Source organism: Epinephelus lanceolatus, chromosome 6 (assembly GCF_041903045.1).
Source record: "Epinephelus lanceolatus isolate andai-2023 chromosome 6, ASM4190304v1, whole genome shotgun sequence".
NCBI classification, from domain to species: Eukaryota; Metazoa; Chordata; class Actinopteri; order Perciformes; family Serranidae; genus Epinephelus; species Epinephelus lanceolatus.
In genome coordinates this window covers 10,894,625-10,915,510 of record NC_135739.1, presented here as the reverse complement: position 1 = coordinate 10,915,510, position 20,886 = coordinate 10,894,625, and the positions used below count along the sequence as shown (strand labels likewise).

General features: G+C 39.7%; 1 protein-coding gene across 2 annotated transcripts in view; it reads right to left on the bottom strand.

Moving 5' to 3' along the window:
* Window positions 1–20,382, bottom strand: part of LOC117253428 (uncharacterized) — a 110,474-nt gene extending 90,092 nt beyond the window's left edge. The window contains exons 1-4 of one of the 2 annotated variants that reach the window (XM_078168606.1): window positions 20,107–20,382; window positions 17,735–17,793; window positions 10,995–11,116; window positions 2,568–2,615 (exon numbers count right to left, since the gene is read on the bottom strand). In XM_078168606.1, coding sequence (XP_078024732.1) covers window positions 2,568–2,615; window positions 10,995–11,116; window positions 17,735–17,793; window positions 20,107–20,126 — 249 coding nt within the window. In that variant the 5' untranslated portion in view covers window positions 20,127–20,382. The remainder of the gene's footprint in view (window positions 1–2,567; window positions 2,616–10,994; window positions 11,117–17,734; window positions 17,794–20,106) is intronic. The other variant, XM_033620862.2, reaches the window with a different exon arrangement.
* Between the last annotated feature and the right edge of the window lie 504 nt (window positions 20,383–20,886).

The window sequence follows — 20,886 nt, the reverse complement described above, 5'->3', positions numbered from 1 at the left end:
AATGAATCAGTGTATGTGTGTGTGTGTATATATATATATATATATATATATATATATATACATATATATAAGTAAGTAAAAAACATTTTACTGTTCTCCAGCGAGTGCAAGTTTTTGGCTTCAACTGATGAAGTCATCAGTGCTGTCGTCTGCGTGGGTCCGCATTAAAAATGGTTTGTTATATCACTTTAGTTCCAGTGACCACACAGCAAGTTAAACAGCTGTTGCCGTTGAATGTGTGGTCATTTTATATCGTCTGGACAAGGGTTACAAAGATCTGACAAATTTCTCAAATTTTTTGAAGGAAAATAAAGCTGAGGATTTGGGCAAATTTCCGAAAAATATTTTTCACAATTTAAAAATGATGAAATTAAACATTTTAACAGCGTCACTTGGGGGGGGAAATTTCTTATGGCATGTTATAGTTAAAAGCATGTCTAGGATTGCAAAGAGCTGGTAAATTTCTAACTAATTAACTAACTAATTTTGGGGAAAATACACAAAAATCAGAGTCTAAAAAGGAGGAAGTCCATGGAGAAGATAAAGAGGCCTGGCAGGGAAATTACTTTTTGGAGAGAACCATTTTTTCTTTTGGAGGGGTGGTCATAGGGATTTTTTTGTTTGTTTGTTTTTTGTTGTTCAATTTAAGTTCCACACAATGCTAAATAAGTCATCTCAACTGCATTGTTGATTTTTCATTTCTGTTCGAAGGTTTTACGTCAGCTTATGATGTTAAAAGGTTTGTTTTAATGTGCCTATGACTTGGCAAATTCAGCCTAAGCAAAGGGAATCGTGTGTTTTTGGAGTGACAAGGTGACATGACAGATTTCATCTTTCAAGAAAACTAAAACTGTGCCATTATTATTATTATTATTAACATTTTGAATTTGAAGCTGATGAAAGAGTTGTCCTAACTGGCTGCAAGCAAAGTTCTGAGATGAACTTTTATTGGACGCTGTGTTTGTATTTATTCCCGTTGGTCATGTTGGAAGTGCCACAATGGACGAGGAACGTCTAATTCATTAAGTTGAAAAGAGACGTTATCTACACCTTCTTATTTCAAGGGTAAAAGACCTTTGCTAATAGCAAGCTAGGCTACTTGCTGTTGGCTTTGTTGTTTGTCATTTCCAGCAAATATCACAACATAAAACATGTCTTTTCTGTTTTAAAAAGTAGCGTTACAAACGTAGGAAGATAGCAAGCAGGCTACTCACACATCTTTAAAGTGGTGACGTCTCCAAATTTTTACACCAGCCCAACCCCAATAATTACAACATTCTCCAGCCAGCAGCACACAGCAAAAGTTAACAGCATGTCTCTGAGCAACCCTGGCTCTCAAATGTCAGCCAACCACTGCCAGGGGAAACACCCACCATCACAGGCTGCGAGCTGAAATGTTGTTTTTACAAATATGTCCAAAAACTGTTTTATCCTTTTCATAAAAATGGAAAATGTGCACGATGCCCACAGTATCATTAGAGTTTATACTGACTTATACACAAACTGAGAGTTTGCCTTTAAAACCTGAAACCTCGAGACAAACTCATCGTCCTGTTGGTAACAAACTCCAGCTGCATATAACAGAGAGGTGCTGATGTCTGTAAAAGAAAGCATCACACGTTGGACCAACTGGTCTCTGACCCCAAATGGAGACAAAGACAAACTCCAAGATGAATAACAACAATCATAGGAGTCCTCCCCTCAGACTAAATGTTTCATTTAACTTGCATCAGTCGGTGTCAATCTGTGCATGTGTGTTTGTGTGTTTGATTTCATGTTTAAAATATCTTAAAATCCCGAAAGGTCGTTGTCAGAGTAACTGTGACATTCTCCTCCACAGAGTGTATTCCGCCCATACATACACACAGGAGCAGACAGCAAGGATCACATTTTCAACCAGCCGCCGTGGAGCGAACAATGAATAAAACACCCAGTAGCCAGCTTCTGATGCTTTGACCCGCGGCACAAGCATGAATACATACAACACATCAACAGCATACTTCCTAATCTGAGATGGTTAGTAATGTGGCCACCTTATCCAGCATGCAACCCCATCTGTGATGACACATCAGCTCCACCATTTCATACGAATAAACTCACAAACACGAGACACAATGTGTTGACGGAAAATTAGCATTAGGAATGTACCACAGGAAAGCGTGATTAATTTCTGCTCATGAAATGAATACAGATTTGGTCATTAGATGGCTTGTATCCTTTGCCAAATATTGTAATGTTTCTCCCTCCTCTTCCGCAGCCAGTGTTCTGCTGCAATAATAAGGAATATAAGACAGCTTACAGCTCATAAGCAACACAACTGCTGGAAAATCAGCTAAATCACAGAGCAAAACAAAGACCTGATTGCTCATTAGTATTATGAATCTGCTCTGTTTAAATCTGCTTTGTGAGATGCAGCTACTGCTTAATGACTTAAACGGTGTTTGTTCAAATGCTTGCTACCTACATTTCACACAGGAAGATTAAAAGAATGAGACATCATCAGATCTCTCATTGGATTTTCATAATACCCTCCCTCTAAAATCACACTCACGCATCAATACACTTACCTTGGCTTTGCAGATAATGCAGCGCAGCCTGTCTTCACTCCCACTTCCCTGTAAGGAAACAGTATTTAAAGACATTTAGAGACAGAGAAGCATCAGAACATCAGCTCTAAAGATGGGCCTGCTGCAGAATCACATGCATGAGTGACAAATCATTTGTTTGTGTTTTGATCAATAAACTAATTATGTTTGGAAAATGTGATCAGAGTCCTGCACGAGTCTGATTTTCAGAACCCGATCCCGCCCTGGCACCTGCATGCAGTGTCAGAAATTAGCAAGGGCCATGGGCCATTTGGCCTGCAGTTTATCCAAGAATGCCCCCAGAAGTCATGTTCCAGGGGCCAAAATTGCCCCCAGGTTTTCGAAACAACTATATGTATTTATATTTTTAACAGTATTACAATCTGACATTAAAGTATAATTTTATTTTCATTAAATTAATTTACCGTCACATCTACAACTCATTTTCCAGACATAATCAAAGAGATTGCACTGATTACGTGAGAGTAATCTGACAGAGAAGGGGAGGGGGCTTTGCTGTACCATAAGTATAAATTAACCATTTCTTGGGTGATCTGTGTCTACCCAATGACAAATTAATGAAAAATTAAGATAGAATGAATGTTAAATTTTAAATTAACTTACTTCCAGGATTGCATCTAAGGAATTTATAGTAATTTGGCCTTTTTAACAGTAAAAGTAACTGTAATGTGGTGAAACATTAGTACTGCTATCAGTAGATTAATGGTTAAATCATCACATTTAAACTGGTTGAATTATAGGAAATCTGAGTGATATTCTGCAACCATAACTTTATGTAACCCATTATTTGTTTCATTTATAGTGGTTTTTACTGAAGAGTGAAGACACTATCTTAGTTGGTTTTGCTTTTCATGTGCTTATTGTTAGAACATAATTACAATTTTTTGATGGCCCCCAAACATTTTGAAAATGCCCCCATATTTTAGACCGCGGGGGGCCAAAATTGCCCCCAAAATATTTTGTTAATTTCATACCCTGCCTGCATGTATGACCAATTCAACCCTCTGAATCTTCAACACAAGATCTGCAGCCCGAACTGAAACCACAAACCCTATAGTATCTGTCCGCTGCTCAGATAATTCTGTCCAGCAGCGTGTTTAAAATGATACTTTTGAGACATTTTATACATGTGAAACTAAGAGAATATATTTTAAAACAAAGGTAATTCAGAAAGTACAATTTCTGGGCGTTGCAGGTAGAGCAGGCGCCCCATGTACAAGGCTGTTGCCGCAGCAGCCTGGGTTCGAATCCAGCTTGTGGCCCTTTGTTGCATGTCATCCCTCTCTCTCCCCCATTCATGCTTGCCTGTCCCGTCCATTAAAGGCAAAATGCCCCCCCCCCCCCAAATATCTTTAAAAAAAAAACAGAAGAAAAAAAAAAGAAAATACAATTTCAATCAATATATCTTTATATTCTCATAATACTGAGCAGCACATGTCCACAGTTTGTGTGCCTGTTTGTAACACGCCTGAGTGACGCGGCTCGCATCTCAGAGATAACACACAAAGTCAGCAGTCAGAAAAAAAAATTCAAAAAAATTGAAAATATATATTTAATATCCAACACCTGTGATCGGCCATGCCCGTTCTTTGTTTAACCTTTTAAAACCCACCTACCCATCAGCAACCACCCTGTTTGTCTTGCCGAATCGTAACAACTATAGGAGAAGAACTATAAGGTCAAGAGGCATGTGTGAGGCTTCATTTGAGACTTAACCCTCTAGTTTCTGAAAACATGCTTGTTTAAACTTTGGCTAAAACACAATTTAAACTACAAAGCAAAGGGACTTGACACTTTGAAGCTATATACTGAACACAGAAATAAAATTACCACTACCACCCGCAAATCACTGTTTTCTTTTTGCAGGTCAACCAGCAAGTATACAAGGGTGCCCGACAGGATGCAAGGCTCTGAGTGTGAGTGTGAAATAAATAAATATATAAAAAAAATAGAAAACAACCAAAATTTCAAACAACACCACATGTCAGAAATCAATAAATAATATTTAACACTGTGGTGCTTCCTAAAGTGTTGTGGTGTTTTCTACTTTGTTCATGTGTTTTGTCTGATGTTGTTGTGTTTTGCACCTCCAGGCCACCATATGTATAGTAATTAATGCACAAACATACATGACTGTGTTGTAAAAGTAATTCAGTGACAGAGAAGCATCAGAACATCAGCTCTAGGTCTGCTGTACAAACACATGCATGAGTGAGTGACAATGTGTTTGTGTTTTGATCAATAAACTAATTATGTTTGGGAAAATGCAACTGCATCCTTAACCCAAAGGTGTGTGAGATGCAACAGCAAACAAAATAGGAAATTACCTACATTTAGAAAACGCATCTAAAATCGTTGTTTTTTTGTACTGAGTTAATGTTTTTTGCCAGTATTGTTACATTCTGCACCTCCAGGCCACCGTACATATAACAACAGACATAAAGCTATGTTATAAAAGTAACTTAGTGACATAGAAGCATCAGAACGTCAGCTCTACAGATGGACCTAATGTAGAATCACATGCATGAGAGGCAAATCATTTGGTTGTGTTTTGATCAATAAACTAATTATGTTTGGAAAAATGTAATTCTTTAATCCAAAGGAGTTAAAGATGGAAACAACACAACAAAATAGAAAAATACAACTACATTCAGAAAAAAGAAATATCACATTGTTGCACTTTTTTAAGTGGTTTTTCTCTTTTTGTGATTTTTGTCTAATGTTGGCAACTCTAGGCCACCATAGTTATAGTTATTAACCCTTTGAAACCCTAGCAAATCGGCTTGATTTCTTTTAAAAACATGGGAGCAACTACAGAAATTACCCTAAAAAATTTAGCAAGAAATTAGGAGAACATTCAAAATAAGAAAATTAGCTTTTTGTTTTTTTTTCTTAAACAAACAAAATGACCTGAAGGAATGAGGAAATGACCTGGAAAGAGTGCTTAAAATATAAAATAACTCTGTAATATAATTTTAAAAAATTAATAATAATTATAAATAAAGTTATCCCAAGCTTTTTCTTTTTTCCCTGTTTTTTAAAAATAATTTTTAAATCTTTTTTTTTTTTTTTCAGTTTGTGGGACATTTCTAACCAAATTGCTCATTGCCTTTATCCCATTTTCCTTAAACAAACCGCACCAATTTGCTCAGGGGTCAAAGATTTAAATACTTGCGAAAGGCGTCTGAAAGCAACACAAGAAACGTGATATCGCTCCAGGTCTCAAAGGGTTAATAGACAGATATACATGACTATGTTGTAAAAGTAATGAAGTGACAGTGAACCATTGAAACAACACCAAAGAAAAGTCAAAAAGTATTTTTAATTCATGCTATTAAAACATTTTGTCCAAGATTTGCACCGCCGGACCACTGTAGATTTAGTAATTATTAGACAGACATACATGAATATATTGTTTTAATGCACACACTTGAAGTACCACTTCACATGACAGAACTGCACAGGAAACAAAAATAATGTTGGCAACGCTCTTCAGGCTGGTGCTAACTGTCTGAAGATGCTAATAACAAGAAAAGCACTTGTACAAACAAACTGCCAAATCCACTGCTAATATGCCAGGCATGTAGGAGCACATTTTGATAGATGTTAATGGCATATAATTATAGAACACTGCTATTAGGCAATGTGATTTTATAAAGAGGACCATTGCCCCTGGCACTGTGGCCTGATTGCTGTGAGTGTTGGGCTAATGAATGTAAACCAAGTCTGTTTGCAGTGATGAGAATTATCAACCCATGAGAGACAGAGTGAGGTGGGGGAGGGGAGGGGAGGTTTAACTCACTATTCACACCACTTGCAATTAAAGGGAAACATAGGCATGCACACTCTTTCAGACAAGGGCATGCTCGCTGACATAAACACACACACACACACACACACACACACACATGTCACATATAGAAAACATATCTAATGCATGTCAGCATGTAAACTCATCCTCTCAATATGTTTTTCACGTGTTCACACTTACAGCTATATTTAGTAGGCGAGTTGTTTCCAAACCCCCTTTTTCCTCACTTGTTTTCTCCCTCCTACCTACCACGTATTTTATTTCAGATGGATGGGATTACAAATCCTGAGGAGCATTTCTTTTTTTGCAGACTACCATTCCCATAAACTTCAATAGATTGAAACCAGATGTATAAAAATGAGAAACATATTTATCTATGAGGACAGCAAGTGTATGCCATTACTTTCCAAAAAGCCTGCGTCCTTGCTCTGTATCTTCTCAAGCCGTCACTGGGCCGGGCAGTGAGACACACCAGGCCGCGCTCGGCTGGTGCGGTGCGAGCCATACAGTCCTCCCATGCCCTTGTACTTTGTGCTGCAAGGGGTTTCACCCCTCTAGGAATGCACTCCCTATAATGAGGGTCAGGGGTCAAAGTGCTGCCGCGCCTGGAGGCTGGGATCTCCTAGGCGCACTCAGTCACTGACTCTGTCCCTATATTTAAATCCCGCCTCAGGACATGTTTTTCAAAGGGCATCTCCTAACTAGTTCCTGGTTACTAATTAGTTTTGCGCCATGCTATTTGTCTTTGGGAACCTGAATGGGGAAGGAGAGGGGGGGGGGTCTAAAAAAAGATAGCGTATGGTCTGCCTCAGTGCAGATGATAATCATTCAGATAGTCCTCTGCTGCAAACATGCTGAAGTATGTATCAACAGTTGTGGAAATGAACGCCAGCGCTGTTTTGTTGTGCTTGAATTCAGCCTGCCCGCTGTTTAGTGACAACATCTGTGTGATACTGTTGTGGCTGAAATTAAATAAGGACGTGGAATTTGCCCTTTTTTTCTGTTCAAGCTGCTTTTAGGAGTGGTAACGGTGCATGCTATCACTCCCAGCTGGCTCGCTGTCTCTCTCTCAAGTCAAATCATTATTGGATTACATTTTCTGGCTTCATAAAATGCGGTTAAGAGGCACTTTAGACATATGTGCATGACCTGCTTTCCAGAGATGGCTATCAGAGCAAAAGTGACAGGTCAATTGCTGATTTCTGTTCTGTAAAAGGGAAAGGGGCTCCCTACCCTGAGCACTCTAAAAGGTCGCACGCTCTCTCTCTGTCTCTGCTTCTCTCACACACAAAAAACTAAAGTAGTCTCGTAGCGTCGGCACACACTCTCGGCAGAGAGCGTGGCTCTGTGTGTGCGTGCGTGCCTGCTTCATGAGCCTGAGCGTGTGTGTCTGTATATAATTGTATAGTGGGAAGACACACACTTAATGGAAGTGGCTCTTCACTCTGACAGCTGGGTGGTGCAGATGAAAGGTCTGCTGTAGCATGTTGTCTACCACTTGTGGAGTATCCAAAGAGACCCGGAGCTCAAAGGAGTGGATGGCACAACAGCAAACCGTTAAACAGCAGACGCATATTTCATTAATATACAGTCATTACATGTGATAATAACTGAATTATGCATTATGTACAGTATAGCGACTTACAGATGACGTGTATATTCTGTGTAGTCAGATCCAGATGTTGCTATTTAGAGCTGCGCTCTCTATGTACCTCATATGGAAGCACAGATACTGTACAGTCCACAAGTGCATAAGTGACAGATTGATTTAATTTTCTGTGTATCTGCTCTTTGGCTCTCTAGTCAAAATGGCATTTGAGTGTTTTACTGCTGCACTTTCAGAAAGCTGCGTGACTTGTGAGATATGGCTTTAAAACATATTGGTCAGTAGTGCTGCAGCAGATTCCTAGACATCCTGACTTCAAGTTGCTAGCATGGATTAGACTCCATAAATACTTTGATACTACAATTCCCATAAGGCAACAGCATCTCTTCATCAGATCCTCACCGCCTGTTAAATGCCCACACAACGCCATGCTTCCAGTTTGTACCAGTCTGTTGTGTACAAACTAGGGCTTTTAAAATAACATCTTTATTTTGATTAATTAATAACACGAAATAAAAATAACACGTTAAAAAGTTCTGTGGTGCCCTTTGACCCAGTGCGGCATTGAAGGCCACAGTGTCACATGATGGAGGCAGACAAGACGATGCTGCTTGGTCCCATGATTTAGGAGGTCCGCGCGGACTTAAAGCGGACGTCTGCAAGCCCAGTGTGCACAAAGCTCAGATTTTACAACTGCGTGGACTCCACTCCGCGCACCGGTGTCACTCAAAAGACCGCTTGGCATGTGTTTTTCACATCGCTATGACAGAAACGTGCAAGAATTGGGGGTAATGTAGTGTTTCACAGACATTTTTACAGGAAACTACAACGCAGAAGTGCGCTCAACTATGGAAGCCCGAAAGACTGCGGACAGTCCTCGCGCAGTCCGCTCCGCTTATACTGCGCCCGAGTCTGTGAACACCTTAAATTAAAACCCTTGGCGCACACTGCAGCACAATCAAACACATGTGCAACTCAGAGCATCAGAAGTGTCTCTGACACCAGACTCAGAGCGGCTCTGAGTGCGCTCGTGGCTCGTTGATGGGGTTAGTGTTGCATTTAGGGCCCCTGAGTCTGAGTCAGTCTACCTGCGACCGACTAACTAACTCCCTTACAAAATGGACTGCAGACCACTTTGAGTGGTAGAGGACAGGGGGACAATTGTGTCCAAAATTCAGCAGCTTTACTACGACACATCTGACAAAATTCATTTGAATTTAAATTTTTTAGCAAAAATTGATATATGCGATTAATTCAGATGAATTAATCACTGAGCATTTGACGAATTAGATTAATTATTTAATGGCTTGACAGCCCTAGTCAAAACATTTTGCTTGTGACAATTAGTATTAGCATTATCACAGTTAACTATAGCTGTAAATGCGTCATGCTAACCAAGCTAGCAGTTAGCATTAGGGTTAGCTCTACCCTCTCATCCAAATATGGTCACTTGTGGCTCCAAAAACCCAAGGCAGTGATGGTGATGGTGGCTAGCTCTGTTTCCATGTTCACCCAATCCTGAGAAAAATATTTATTTGCTAGCTAGTCACTAACTTTGTCAGTCTGCCGTTCAGTGCTCATAGTTTATGTTGGGTTTATCCGAGCGTTTTTTGCTGATAGCAGTTTTCTGCTAAACTGGGTTAATAAAAGACGCACTCTATGACAGTGCAGAGACGCCAAGATGTGGAAGACCTGGAAATGCTGACCAATCAGAGCAGACTGGGCTTTTTCAGGAAGGGGACTTACAGAGACAGGCACAGGGTGAATACACGTGTTCCAGCACAGACAGTATGAGGAAGAGAACGTGTTTTTTGATCGTTAAAGCATAAACAAGAAACCTAAAATATAAGTATGAACCTGAAAATGAGCAGAATGGGTCGTTTTTAAAAATCTCTGTAGAGCCGAGGTAAACTCAAAGCTGGACGATAACTTTCTGTGGGTTCATGACCCTTTTTATACGATGCATTTGATCTACTGTTTATATTAAAATATGAATTAGTGCAGCTTTCATTTACAGATTATTGTAAGCTATGATGACCAGTTTTTTCAACCAGTGCTGGCGGTATAATAATGTGATTATTATGATGCCCTTTAAAGCAGTAGAGCAGTGATTATATCACATATAAATAAACAACATCTGTCCATGCAAACTAACAGGTTCCTAAAGCGCAGTTTCATGTCATGTGACATAAAAACTCATTTGCATACAGACAAGGTTTATTACTTATGTGAAAAATTGCAGCTGAGGTGTAAAAATCTGCAGTTAAATTTACATTTTCACATCAACACACCTCTTCACTTACTTTTTAACTTTAACTTTTTTATTTCTGGGAATACTTATACAGAGGTAATTATACATTTTTACAATTCTGGCAGCAGCAGCAGCAGTTTGCTGGGAATTAATGGAGGAAGAGTAATTAGCATGAGCAGCAATAAGCACCGTGACTGAACAGAAAGAGAAATGTATGCCACCTACAGAAACTTCCATTTCATTAGCTGAGAAGAGTGCAAAGTGATCTTTTGGGAGGTGCAGTGCAGAAACACAGCATCAGTGACCGCTGTATCAATACAACTACTGGTTCAAGGAGTGCTACAGATGTTAATGAGCCATTCTGGGGTAGGTGACAGGTGTCGGGTGCATGATAGCTTCCTGGATCCCTGCCAGTCCATTATGAGGCACTTCTCAGCATTTCAGCTGTGCTTCAACTGTATAACGATGACGTGTTATCATTGTTAGCAACCCTCATTAAAACTAATTGGTATTGCTATTTGAAAGGTAGCTCATTACCTTGAGGCAAACAGCAACATTTTGTCTCAATAAGGAATGCTAACATGGCAAACACTTTTTATTCACCGTTAGAAGACCAACAAAGACATTTTCCCCCTTCACAGTCTGACAAATGGCTGAGGAGGAGGAGGAGAAGCAGCCAGACTGAAATATCAAGGTTCCCTACATGGAAAGTATTCTTACCTTCTGGATCCACGTGGACAGACACACGTGATGGGCAAGTAAATTCTTGCAGTCGCAGAAATTCCTCAGTGGGTCACTAGCTTGAAGTTCAACATCCCTGCATATAAAGCACTCTGACGTCTCTGTAGAAGAAGAGAAGAAGATAGAGGTTATCAATGGTTTAGCACTGTTTTCACATCACATCACAGGCTGAAGTTAAAGGGTAACTGCAGTGTTTCCCAACCTGGATCCTATTTGTCCATGTGTTTATGTCTGTGTGACCAATACACACAACAGTTTTTGAAATGGGTCCAGTTTAGAGTGAGAGCGCTGCAGCCAGCAGCGGCAAAATACGCTGCCATGTAACCACACGGGCATTTGTGCACCATCAATTTACGTCCACTATGAGATGTTTTTGCCACTGACAGGCTCAGGTTATTATTCTAAGTGTCTAACAAAATTTAGAAAAGGATCCCTACAGAGATAGTCCTCTACCTTAAAGCCCAGAAATCGCCATAATCAAACCGGCCAGACTCCACAACACTTTATCATCGTAAAACACAAAATAAAGCTCACAAAAGTCGTCTTGATTGGTCTCTCTACTTTGCCTGCAATCAACAACTGTGGTTCGACACATTTAACCCTTTGATATCCACACCAAGAAATTGGTATGGATATCAAAAAAATGTATTTTATTTTATTTTATTATTTGCACTTTTTATTTCCTTGGGGCAATAAATAACAAATTATTATTATCTTTTTTTTTTTTTTTTTTACAGACACAATAGCTTTTAAAATATAGGCCTCTACCAAGCGGTTGAGTCACTTCATTTGTCAAACAGAAAAAGAAAATAAAAATGACAAACCATGTACTGTAATAATGCTTGTTAGATGTTTGTATACCACCATATGTCAATTTGTTAGCATTATTTCCATATATTTATTTTAGATATTTACCATTACAGTGCATCTTAGAAATGGTAAAAAAAAAAAAAATTAAAAAATATTTTCATCATAAATAAAATGGAATAACATTAAAAATGTGGTATTAACAACCGTGAATAATCACCCTTTTTTATTTCATAAAAACTGTAAATTTATTATCTTTGCATCACTGCCTTTATGATAAAATGATAATGTAACCATTTAGTTAAGTGTGGCTTTAAGGCAGTAAAAAAAAAAAAAAATAAGACTTACAAAATTCTTCCAGTATAAATACTGGATTATGTTAATGTATCATTAACCCTCTGAAACCTGGAGTGACATCACTTTTCTTGTGCTGCTTTTTTAAGTATTTAACCCTTTGAACTCTGAGCAAATTTGTGTGATTTCTTTCAAAAACATGGGAAAAACAAAATAAGCACCTCAGCAAGAAATGTTCCAAAAGTTGCAAAAAATGTATAGAGCTGGATTTTTTATTTTTTTAAAAAGGGGGGAAAATAGCTAGGGAATAATTATATTTATTATTACATATTTAAAATTATGGTACAGAATTATTGTAATTTTTAAGCACATTTTCTAGGTCATTTCCTTGTTTGTTGGTTTTTAAACTTTCTCTCTCTTTTTTCCCACCCAATTTTCTTGTTTTTATTTTTTTCCTTTTACTAATTTCTTGCGTATTTCTGGGCTGATTCCCTCTCTTGTTGCTAACTGCCTTCTTCCCATGTTTTTTGAAAGAAATCAAGCCGAACTGCTGCCAGATTTCAAGGGTTAAACAACAATGAGTGATCAGAAATGTTTTAATTTTGTTCCAAACTGTGAATTTTAATGACATTAGCTTAGCATCACCATCAACTGTTTGGTCAAGCACATTTTTAAATAATTTGGACCTCTAATAGACTTATTTTTCTACAGAGCTGCATGAATCCGCCCAATAAGACCTCTGGAACTATAACATGTTATTAACATGCCTACCTTTGAAAATCCCACCACTCAGAGCCCTCATGTCTGGAGTGACTTTTTTTGTTACCAACTTCCTGTAGGGGACGAACTCAAAGGGACTGTTATTTAAAGACACAGCGACATAAAGTGGATTCCTTTTAGCATCACATGAAACCAGATGGTAGAGCTAGCTCAGGCAGGTTCAGTTACATTCAGTGATACAAAATGTGCTCTACCAAACTGTGCAGGACATTAAAGGCTTAACCCAATATGCTGCCAATGGCTGTTTTTTTTAAAATGGAGCAATTCTGGGGCTGTTTCTGGTTAAACAAGTAGGATCTTACTCTTTGACAAAAAGGTCTATCTCTGTTGGGATCCTTTCCACAATGTTGTCAGACATTTATAACAACAATCTGAGCCTGCCAGTAGCAAAAACACTTTTAGTAGACGTACATTTTTAGTACGAACTACCCAGAGTGGTTACATTGCAGCCTGTTGCGGTGCTACTGACTGCAGCAGTTTCCCTCAGAACTGGATCAATGTAAAAAATTGTTGTTCCCGTGATTCACACTGACCCAAAAACATGGGAAAATTAGGTCCAAGTCACCCTTTAAGATTCATTGCTGGTCAGGAAACTGTTTATTAACTCAAACTTTATCATCGATGTAAAAAACTGTATTATTTTTTTTATTATTTACAGAATCAGTTCTGCAAATATTCCCGCTTATACTGCGACTTATTTCCCATCACAGCATTTAACACACACTGTAAAGCTCCCTCAAGCATGAGGCCTTTATTTTGCTCCCAGTGGGAGCGTGGCAAAGTGAATCCTGGCTTTAAAGGTAATTGTAGCAGGCTGACATTCATGACAAGACAGTGAACACAGCGGTGCAGAGGTGAGAGTGACAATGGGAAACAAAACACAGTTTTCCACTTAATTGTTATTTTCAGCTGCTATAATCTTATTTGTTGTTTGGTTTGTTTTCTCTTTTGCAAACGGTGCCACTATTTAATTTAAGAGCAAAATGCAGTTACTTCTGACCCAATGATATTTTAAAATAAACTTTAATTCTGCAAAGAAACACATAAAATTCAGCAGAAGACAATATTGTTGAAGTCTGGCAAAAACTGCTTTTTAAAATAATAATTAAAGACCCACAAGGTAACTTCACAAGCTGGCTCTCACAGATGTTCGAGAGATTCATCAGACAGACTTTTCAATAATTACTAACTGCACATTTTCTGACTACATGTGATTTGTTCTCACCGGTTTACCACGAACAAGCATGAGCACGAACTGCTGGAAGATCAAACTGACAGGCCTGTTCCAAATAACCTAATGGCTTACACTGTATTTTGGATCGTTATTGATAAGCTGGAGGCAATATAGAAAATACATCTAATCTGACTCAATAAAGAGATGACACAATAAAGTGAATGCCGTCCTGCCACATCATACATACAGCAGTCATAAATGGGTCAATCTTTTATGAATCCTACAGTATAGAACGTTTGGCTGTTTTAGGGGCAAGTATCAGATCGCTTCTTTTAAATCTGCATCTCGACAGATTTCTATTGATTTTACACTTGTTAGTCAGTTAGAGCTTGTCAGAAATCTACATGCTCATACAAATGGTCCGCCCATGGACACAGTCCAAAGCTAGTAGAGTATTCAGAAAGCTCAGACCTCCGCCAAGGCTGCATGGCCTAGTTGGCAACATTAACAAAAGTGAAAAATAATTCACGTATCCACCCACAATTCAGATCTGCTCCAAAATTTACTGTTATTTGGCCCATGCTGCACCCTTCCACCAAGTTTTTGGATAATCAAGACAGTAGTTTTTCCATAATCCTGCTGACAACCAACAAACAAGCCGAAAAACAAACCGAAAATGTGACGTCCTTGGCAACAGTATTAAGAAAGGTACCAGACTGTTTCTATAGTATAACACAACTGCACAAAAAGTTATTGGACTGCCATTTCCAGTGATCAGTAATGACATCAATACCAGGTGACAATGACTTTGTGACGATATATTTTTAATTGCATATAACATGCATTCATCAACAAGATTTTTTTATTTATTTTTTTTTTTAAGATTGTTTTTTTGGGGGCATTTTAGGACAGTCGTAGATTGACAGGAAAGATGGGAGAGTAAAGGCCCAAACATACTCAGGCGTACTATTAGGGGAGCGGACTCCGCGAGGAATGTCTGCAGTCATTCGGGCTTTCATAGTCGAGCGCACTTCCGCGTTGTAGTTTCCTGTAAAAATGTCCGTGAAAAATCCCTGCGATGTGAAAAATACATGCCGAGCAGTCACTGGTGCACGGAGCGGAGTCCGCACGGTCGTAAAATCTGAGCTTTGCACGCACAGGGCTTGCAGACATCCGCTTTGAGTTTGTGGAGTCCGTTCCGCCCGAGTATGTTCGGGCCTTGAGGGGGGACGACATGCGGCAAAGGGCTGCTGCTCAGAATCCGAACTCAGCCTATGTAGGGTGCACATTCTACCAGGTGTAAACTGGCCGGTCTGAGCTCAACTCAAGCTGGCTGATGGTGTCACCTGCAACTCAGCTGGTCAAATCGCCGGCAGCTGGTTTTAAAACACGTTGCCTGTTTCAACAGCCAATCAGCTTGTAGCGAAGTTAAAATGACGACAGACTGCGTGTTTGCTTCCTGTGGCAGGGGACGGAGCACCTGCCACAGGTGGCACGGTGTGCCAGCGACAGAAGCTGTGTGTGCCTATGCTCCGCCCACACACACACATTCACACAGACTGATTAATTGGCGCTGGCTATTTATATTATTGCGGCGTATATATTATGAACACAGTCCATCTGATGCTGGTTTAGTTTCTGTTTTTCACCGTTTCATCACTACAGATGCAGCTGTAGCCAGTATCTCACTATCACTTTCCTCATTCATATTTTAAGAAGCTACAAATTATATTCAGCCACAAAATAAGTCTGAAAAGCTGCAAATCAGAACAGAAGTACAGAGAGTTGTTGACTAGAGATGATACACCATCTCATCTCGTTGACTTGGTGTGAACCAGCAGGTTTTTAGAACGCTGCAGAACGGCACATTCAAAGTAGTTGCCTGTTTCAACTCGTCTCGTCATGAATCTTTGGTCTGAACTGGGCGCAAAAAATCACACACTGGGCAGCATTATGCCTGCGAAGGTTCTTCATTGAGGCACGATCGCGGGATCACTGTGTAAACAGGGCTAAAGACAAACAGGTGCAGTTACAAGAACACAACTACCAGTAATTCAAGATTTGTCACTTGTTTGTTGTAGAGGATATTTCTCTATTTCTCTACATGAGCTCATGTGATCTACACAAGCCTGGCCTGATGTAAGACTGTGCTTGGCAACAGGGTGAAAAGAAGGATCAGGAGTTGTTAATTGTTAACGACAACACGTTGCCTTCACAACTTACAACAGCTGCTTTGAACTCGCAGCTGAAACGATGCCTAATATCTTGCAGTAAAATGATCCGGTTGATCCAGCCTCAATTAGGAGTGGACATAAAAGGTGAGCGGTGGAATACATCACGCGCTAGCTGCCAGACATGTGGACCTAGCCCAAGGCTGGTGTTAGCCACGGCAACCAGCATCTCTGATTTAACAGAAAACGTGCCAGTATCTTCAGTAGTGATGATTCCCAAACAGGAGCTTTGAAGCTAAATACTGGACAGTAGCTAGAAGCCAGATTTGTTGGTTTCATGGTGTAAAAACACAGGGAGACAGCAGTGAGGGCTAGCTGTCATGTGGATGGAGGATAAACTGCTGCCTCAGGAGCTCCTGTCTCGTTTGGGCCCCTAGTTGAACCGGATCGCTTCAGGTGAAAATCTCTCTTCAGATGAAAAATCTTTTAATCAAAGGGTAGGTTTTTAATGTAGCCCATCAGATTCTGTGTAAGCAGATTTTATTACTGACCAGGCATATATCTCACCTCACATTAATATCTCCGAGACAAGCTGCGGAGCAAAAAAAAACACAAACTTTTTTTCTCTCATGGTTAAAAGTCAGAAATCCGGCATTTTGAGATAAACGTGTGGTGTCTGTCTGCCACTGGCTTCACCTCCCTGTTACTGACACCAGCCACCTGGCCTACTAATGGAAGTCATTCCAGCGAGGCACTCTCCAAATACTAGTGTGTGTCACAGCTAATATGTTTGCCTCCTTTTTGTCTGCCTGTCGAAACAATATATCAGGTTGAGTTGGTTTTCACTCATTGTCAAAATAACTCTGTATGTGAAGTTTGCAGAAAATAATGGAGCCATGCAGAGACACACATATAGAGCATGACAGTCTACCTAACAGGCAGTCTGCGTGTTTCAACAGCCTGACCGAAAATATTTCCAAAGTTACTGTGATGGCAGGTTCACCAATTATACCCACAAGTCCTTTTTAAAATTTCATTCCCCCGAATCTGTACTGCTTTTACGATCATTATGGCGAGCCCCGAGGCGCTTCTGGAGCTAAATAACGGATGCACTGCTGCTGCTGCTGAGAAAATAACTAGAAAACAACATTACAACAGAGATGTAAACATGCGGCGCGTCAATCGTAGCCGAGCTGACACGTCTGCGTGATCTGTGACACCCATAATTAACTGTCAGCGGTGTCAGTGCTCGGCAGCGTTTCACATGAAGGTGAGTGCTCGACTAACTGGCTGAAGTCACCCTCGATGCACGTTTTAACAGCTAACAAAACTTCCTCTGTGCAGCAGCAGCAGCAGCAGCTCCAGGCTGTGTTGTTTCCATATGGGGTGATGATGCACTAAAACAAAGTTTGTCAGTGTGAGACGTTGATCTCCCACTATCACAGAGGACCATGTACCAACACGAACTCTGTCAAGGGCTCTGTTTATACTACCTGACTGTCTGAAAAAGGCTTCAGTGGTGGGCTTCTGCTGGTGACGTTTTAATCCCCTCCTGCACAGCATCACACACATAAATCATAAGACAGAAAATGTTAGGACAGAAGCCATAATCTAAACAGAAGCAGCGTTATCTGATGACTGTACTGTACACTTTACAGTAAACAAATGGGGAAAATGCCAGATTGAGATCATTTAATTGTCCGTTGCATTGCTAACGACCTCATTAACAGAAGAATGATGGGAAATCAGCATGGTCTGGGCAAGGAACCGCCTGTGTGACAGCCATCTGGCTACAATGGGGGGTGGGGTTGAGTGGGGGTTGGGGGACTGGTAAGTTAACACCATGGCCGTCACGACTTCCCAGCACAGGCCGAGAGCACCTCTAGATGGAAGAGGGGATTAGTATTTTAATGACCGATATAAATTCAACTTTCATTTGGATTATGATTTGTTAAAAGTCACAAAATGAGATTAAACGTATCCACTGAATGTCTCTGGATATTTTAACTGATATGGAAGAAATAAAAGAAGAAAAAGTAAGGGAAAATGGCAGGTTACCTTAAATGACACATCTTCAGTACATTTATAATCTATTTATGACGATACATTTCATACTGGGCTTGAATTTATCAAACATCTCAGAGTGAGAAATCAGTCCTTATTGGTCAGAAACACTCAGAGATTGATCAAAGATTTTTATACTGTTCCAGGATGCAAAGAGAGCACATGATCTCTGCAAAAAATGATGTTGTCATAGCCTTAAAATGAAGACTTCGGTCTGCAATGACCAAAATTTCAGCATTCAAACTTTATTAATTCAAATTGTTGGTTAGTCATCTATTTATTTAAATTGGAAATAGACACATTTTGCTTTAAAGGTCCAGTGAGTAGGATTTAGAGGGATATGCTGGCAGAAATGGAATATAAGTATGTAGCGTATGATCACCTGAACATAAGATTGGTTGTGTTTTTGTTAGTTTAGAATGAGCTGTTTGTATCTACATATGGAGCAGGCCCTCGTCTATGTAGATCACCATGTTGCACCATGTTTCTACAGTAGCCCAGAACAGACACACCAAACACTGGCTCTAGATAGAGACATTCATAGTTTTTTTATGTTGGCCACTGTAGTTAGAAGCCCATCTGGGACAAGCAGCACCAATAAAACGCTAATCTGTAAAGTGAAACTACTTTATTCAGCATTTCTACTGGTTTGAATCATCTGATGTGTTTGTTTTGTAGAGGAAGAGGACTCTGTGGACAATTCAGCTTGCTGGTTGTGGACAAATCAAGACGTTTGAAGGCGTCATCTTGGGCTTCGGGAAACACTGATTGACATTTTTTATCATTTTCTGACATTTTATAGACCAAACAACTAATTCATTAATTGTGAAATTAATCAACAGATTAATTAAACCAATTATTACCTGAAAGTATCCAACAGTTGTTTCAAAAGAGAGAAAGTCAACATGCTGTGAGAGGTGGTTTTATGTTCAAAGAACTGTCGGTGAGGACCGACGCCAACACTACACTGTATCTCAGATAAAGGAGTGAGTTTAAGGAACAGTTGTAGTGAGGAACTGAAAACATGTAGAACATTAAGTTTAAAAATAACGTATTGCTCAAAAATGAAAATGGATGATCAGACCGTAATTCTGATGTAGAAGAACAGGATAGCGGAACCTAAAGTGTATAGGTTGCCTTGTTTTTGATTGTTAAATATGATGTGCTGTTAAAAGGGTCGGTATTGTCGGGGCAAGATTTTAGAAGTTCACAATAGGTATTACAACACAAGCACTTTGTGAAGGCAGTTGACTCACAGTCATGTAGACATCCCGGCCTCAATAACACACACACCAGTGTTTCCTCATGGCTGAGTTGACAGAGGTGTAAAAATTGACAAAGACTAAAAGTAACGACATTCTCTGCATAGTTTTATTTTATTTCAGTGTTTTTTTTAACTACACAATGATGTTTCAGTCACCTTTTTTCCTGGAGTTTTGATTTTAAATTGAGTAAACTAAAATCTTTTTTTCACACCTAGTCTTAGTTAATAATAATTGCAGTGTGTTTTCGAACTGCTTGTAGATAGTTTGCATATACGAGCCCAGTGGTCTAACTTTACAGTACCAACTGTCTTTTACTGCATTGTGTTCGGGAGTCTATCTATCTGAGACAGTGACATCACACTCTAATAGGAGAGCTACCCCTTGCTGAAAGTAAGTGCAGGAAGAATCTTAAATGAGCCTCATGTTTTTCTCTGAGGTAAGTTTAAAAACAAACATCAATAATCAGATTTCTACCACTAATGCAGAACAGTGCTCCTGATGAAATGGAAAGTAGCACCTCAGGACGGCATACATACCTATGAATAAACTTCTGCATGACTCTGCTGCAGACAGTGGTTGGTACTCACTGCCCATATTTCACTCTTTGCTGTGGTTGAGAGACGACTACTTCCACTCACTCCTGAGTACTTCCAGATACCAGCAGTTTCTTCCACTTCCTGTTAACATTCCTCTGTTTGCTCTCGCTGAGCTTACACGGACACTGAGGGACGACTCAGCGTGTCAAAACTGAAATTTACTGCTGTTTATCTGGACTTTCTACTGCTGCACTCACTGTCAGCTGATCGCTCTGTGTTTTTGTTTTTGAGGAAGTTATGAAAATGGGCAGCCAATCACAGCTGCACTCTGGAGCACGTCAGGACAGGAAGCCAGATGGAAAAAAAAAGACAGAGAAAAAGAAGCTCTCTAGTGAACTGTGTGTCTGTCAGGACTTTATAAAAACAAATGTGAGCGAGAAAGTGATAGTTGTAAAACACCACAAAGGTAGATTCAGCCTCATGCACAGTTTGGTTTAAGAGAAAATAATCTAAGCTTGGCAAGATTTCATAATGAAGAAGAGACTGCTTTCTTAAAAACAGCACTGTGTTGCAACAAACCATCGTGCATGCTCACTGCTGGGAAATGACTAACAGATCTTGGAATTTCCCCACACATCTTTCTGCACATTGACAACATACAAACACTAACGGAAAGTTCCAAAGAAGCAGCGGTGACATTTATTTGTACCTTTAGCAGCCTACATCCTGTCACTGTTCCTGTCTTAAAACCTGATTTTAATTACGTCAATGGTCTTTTAA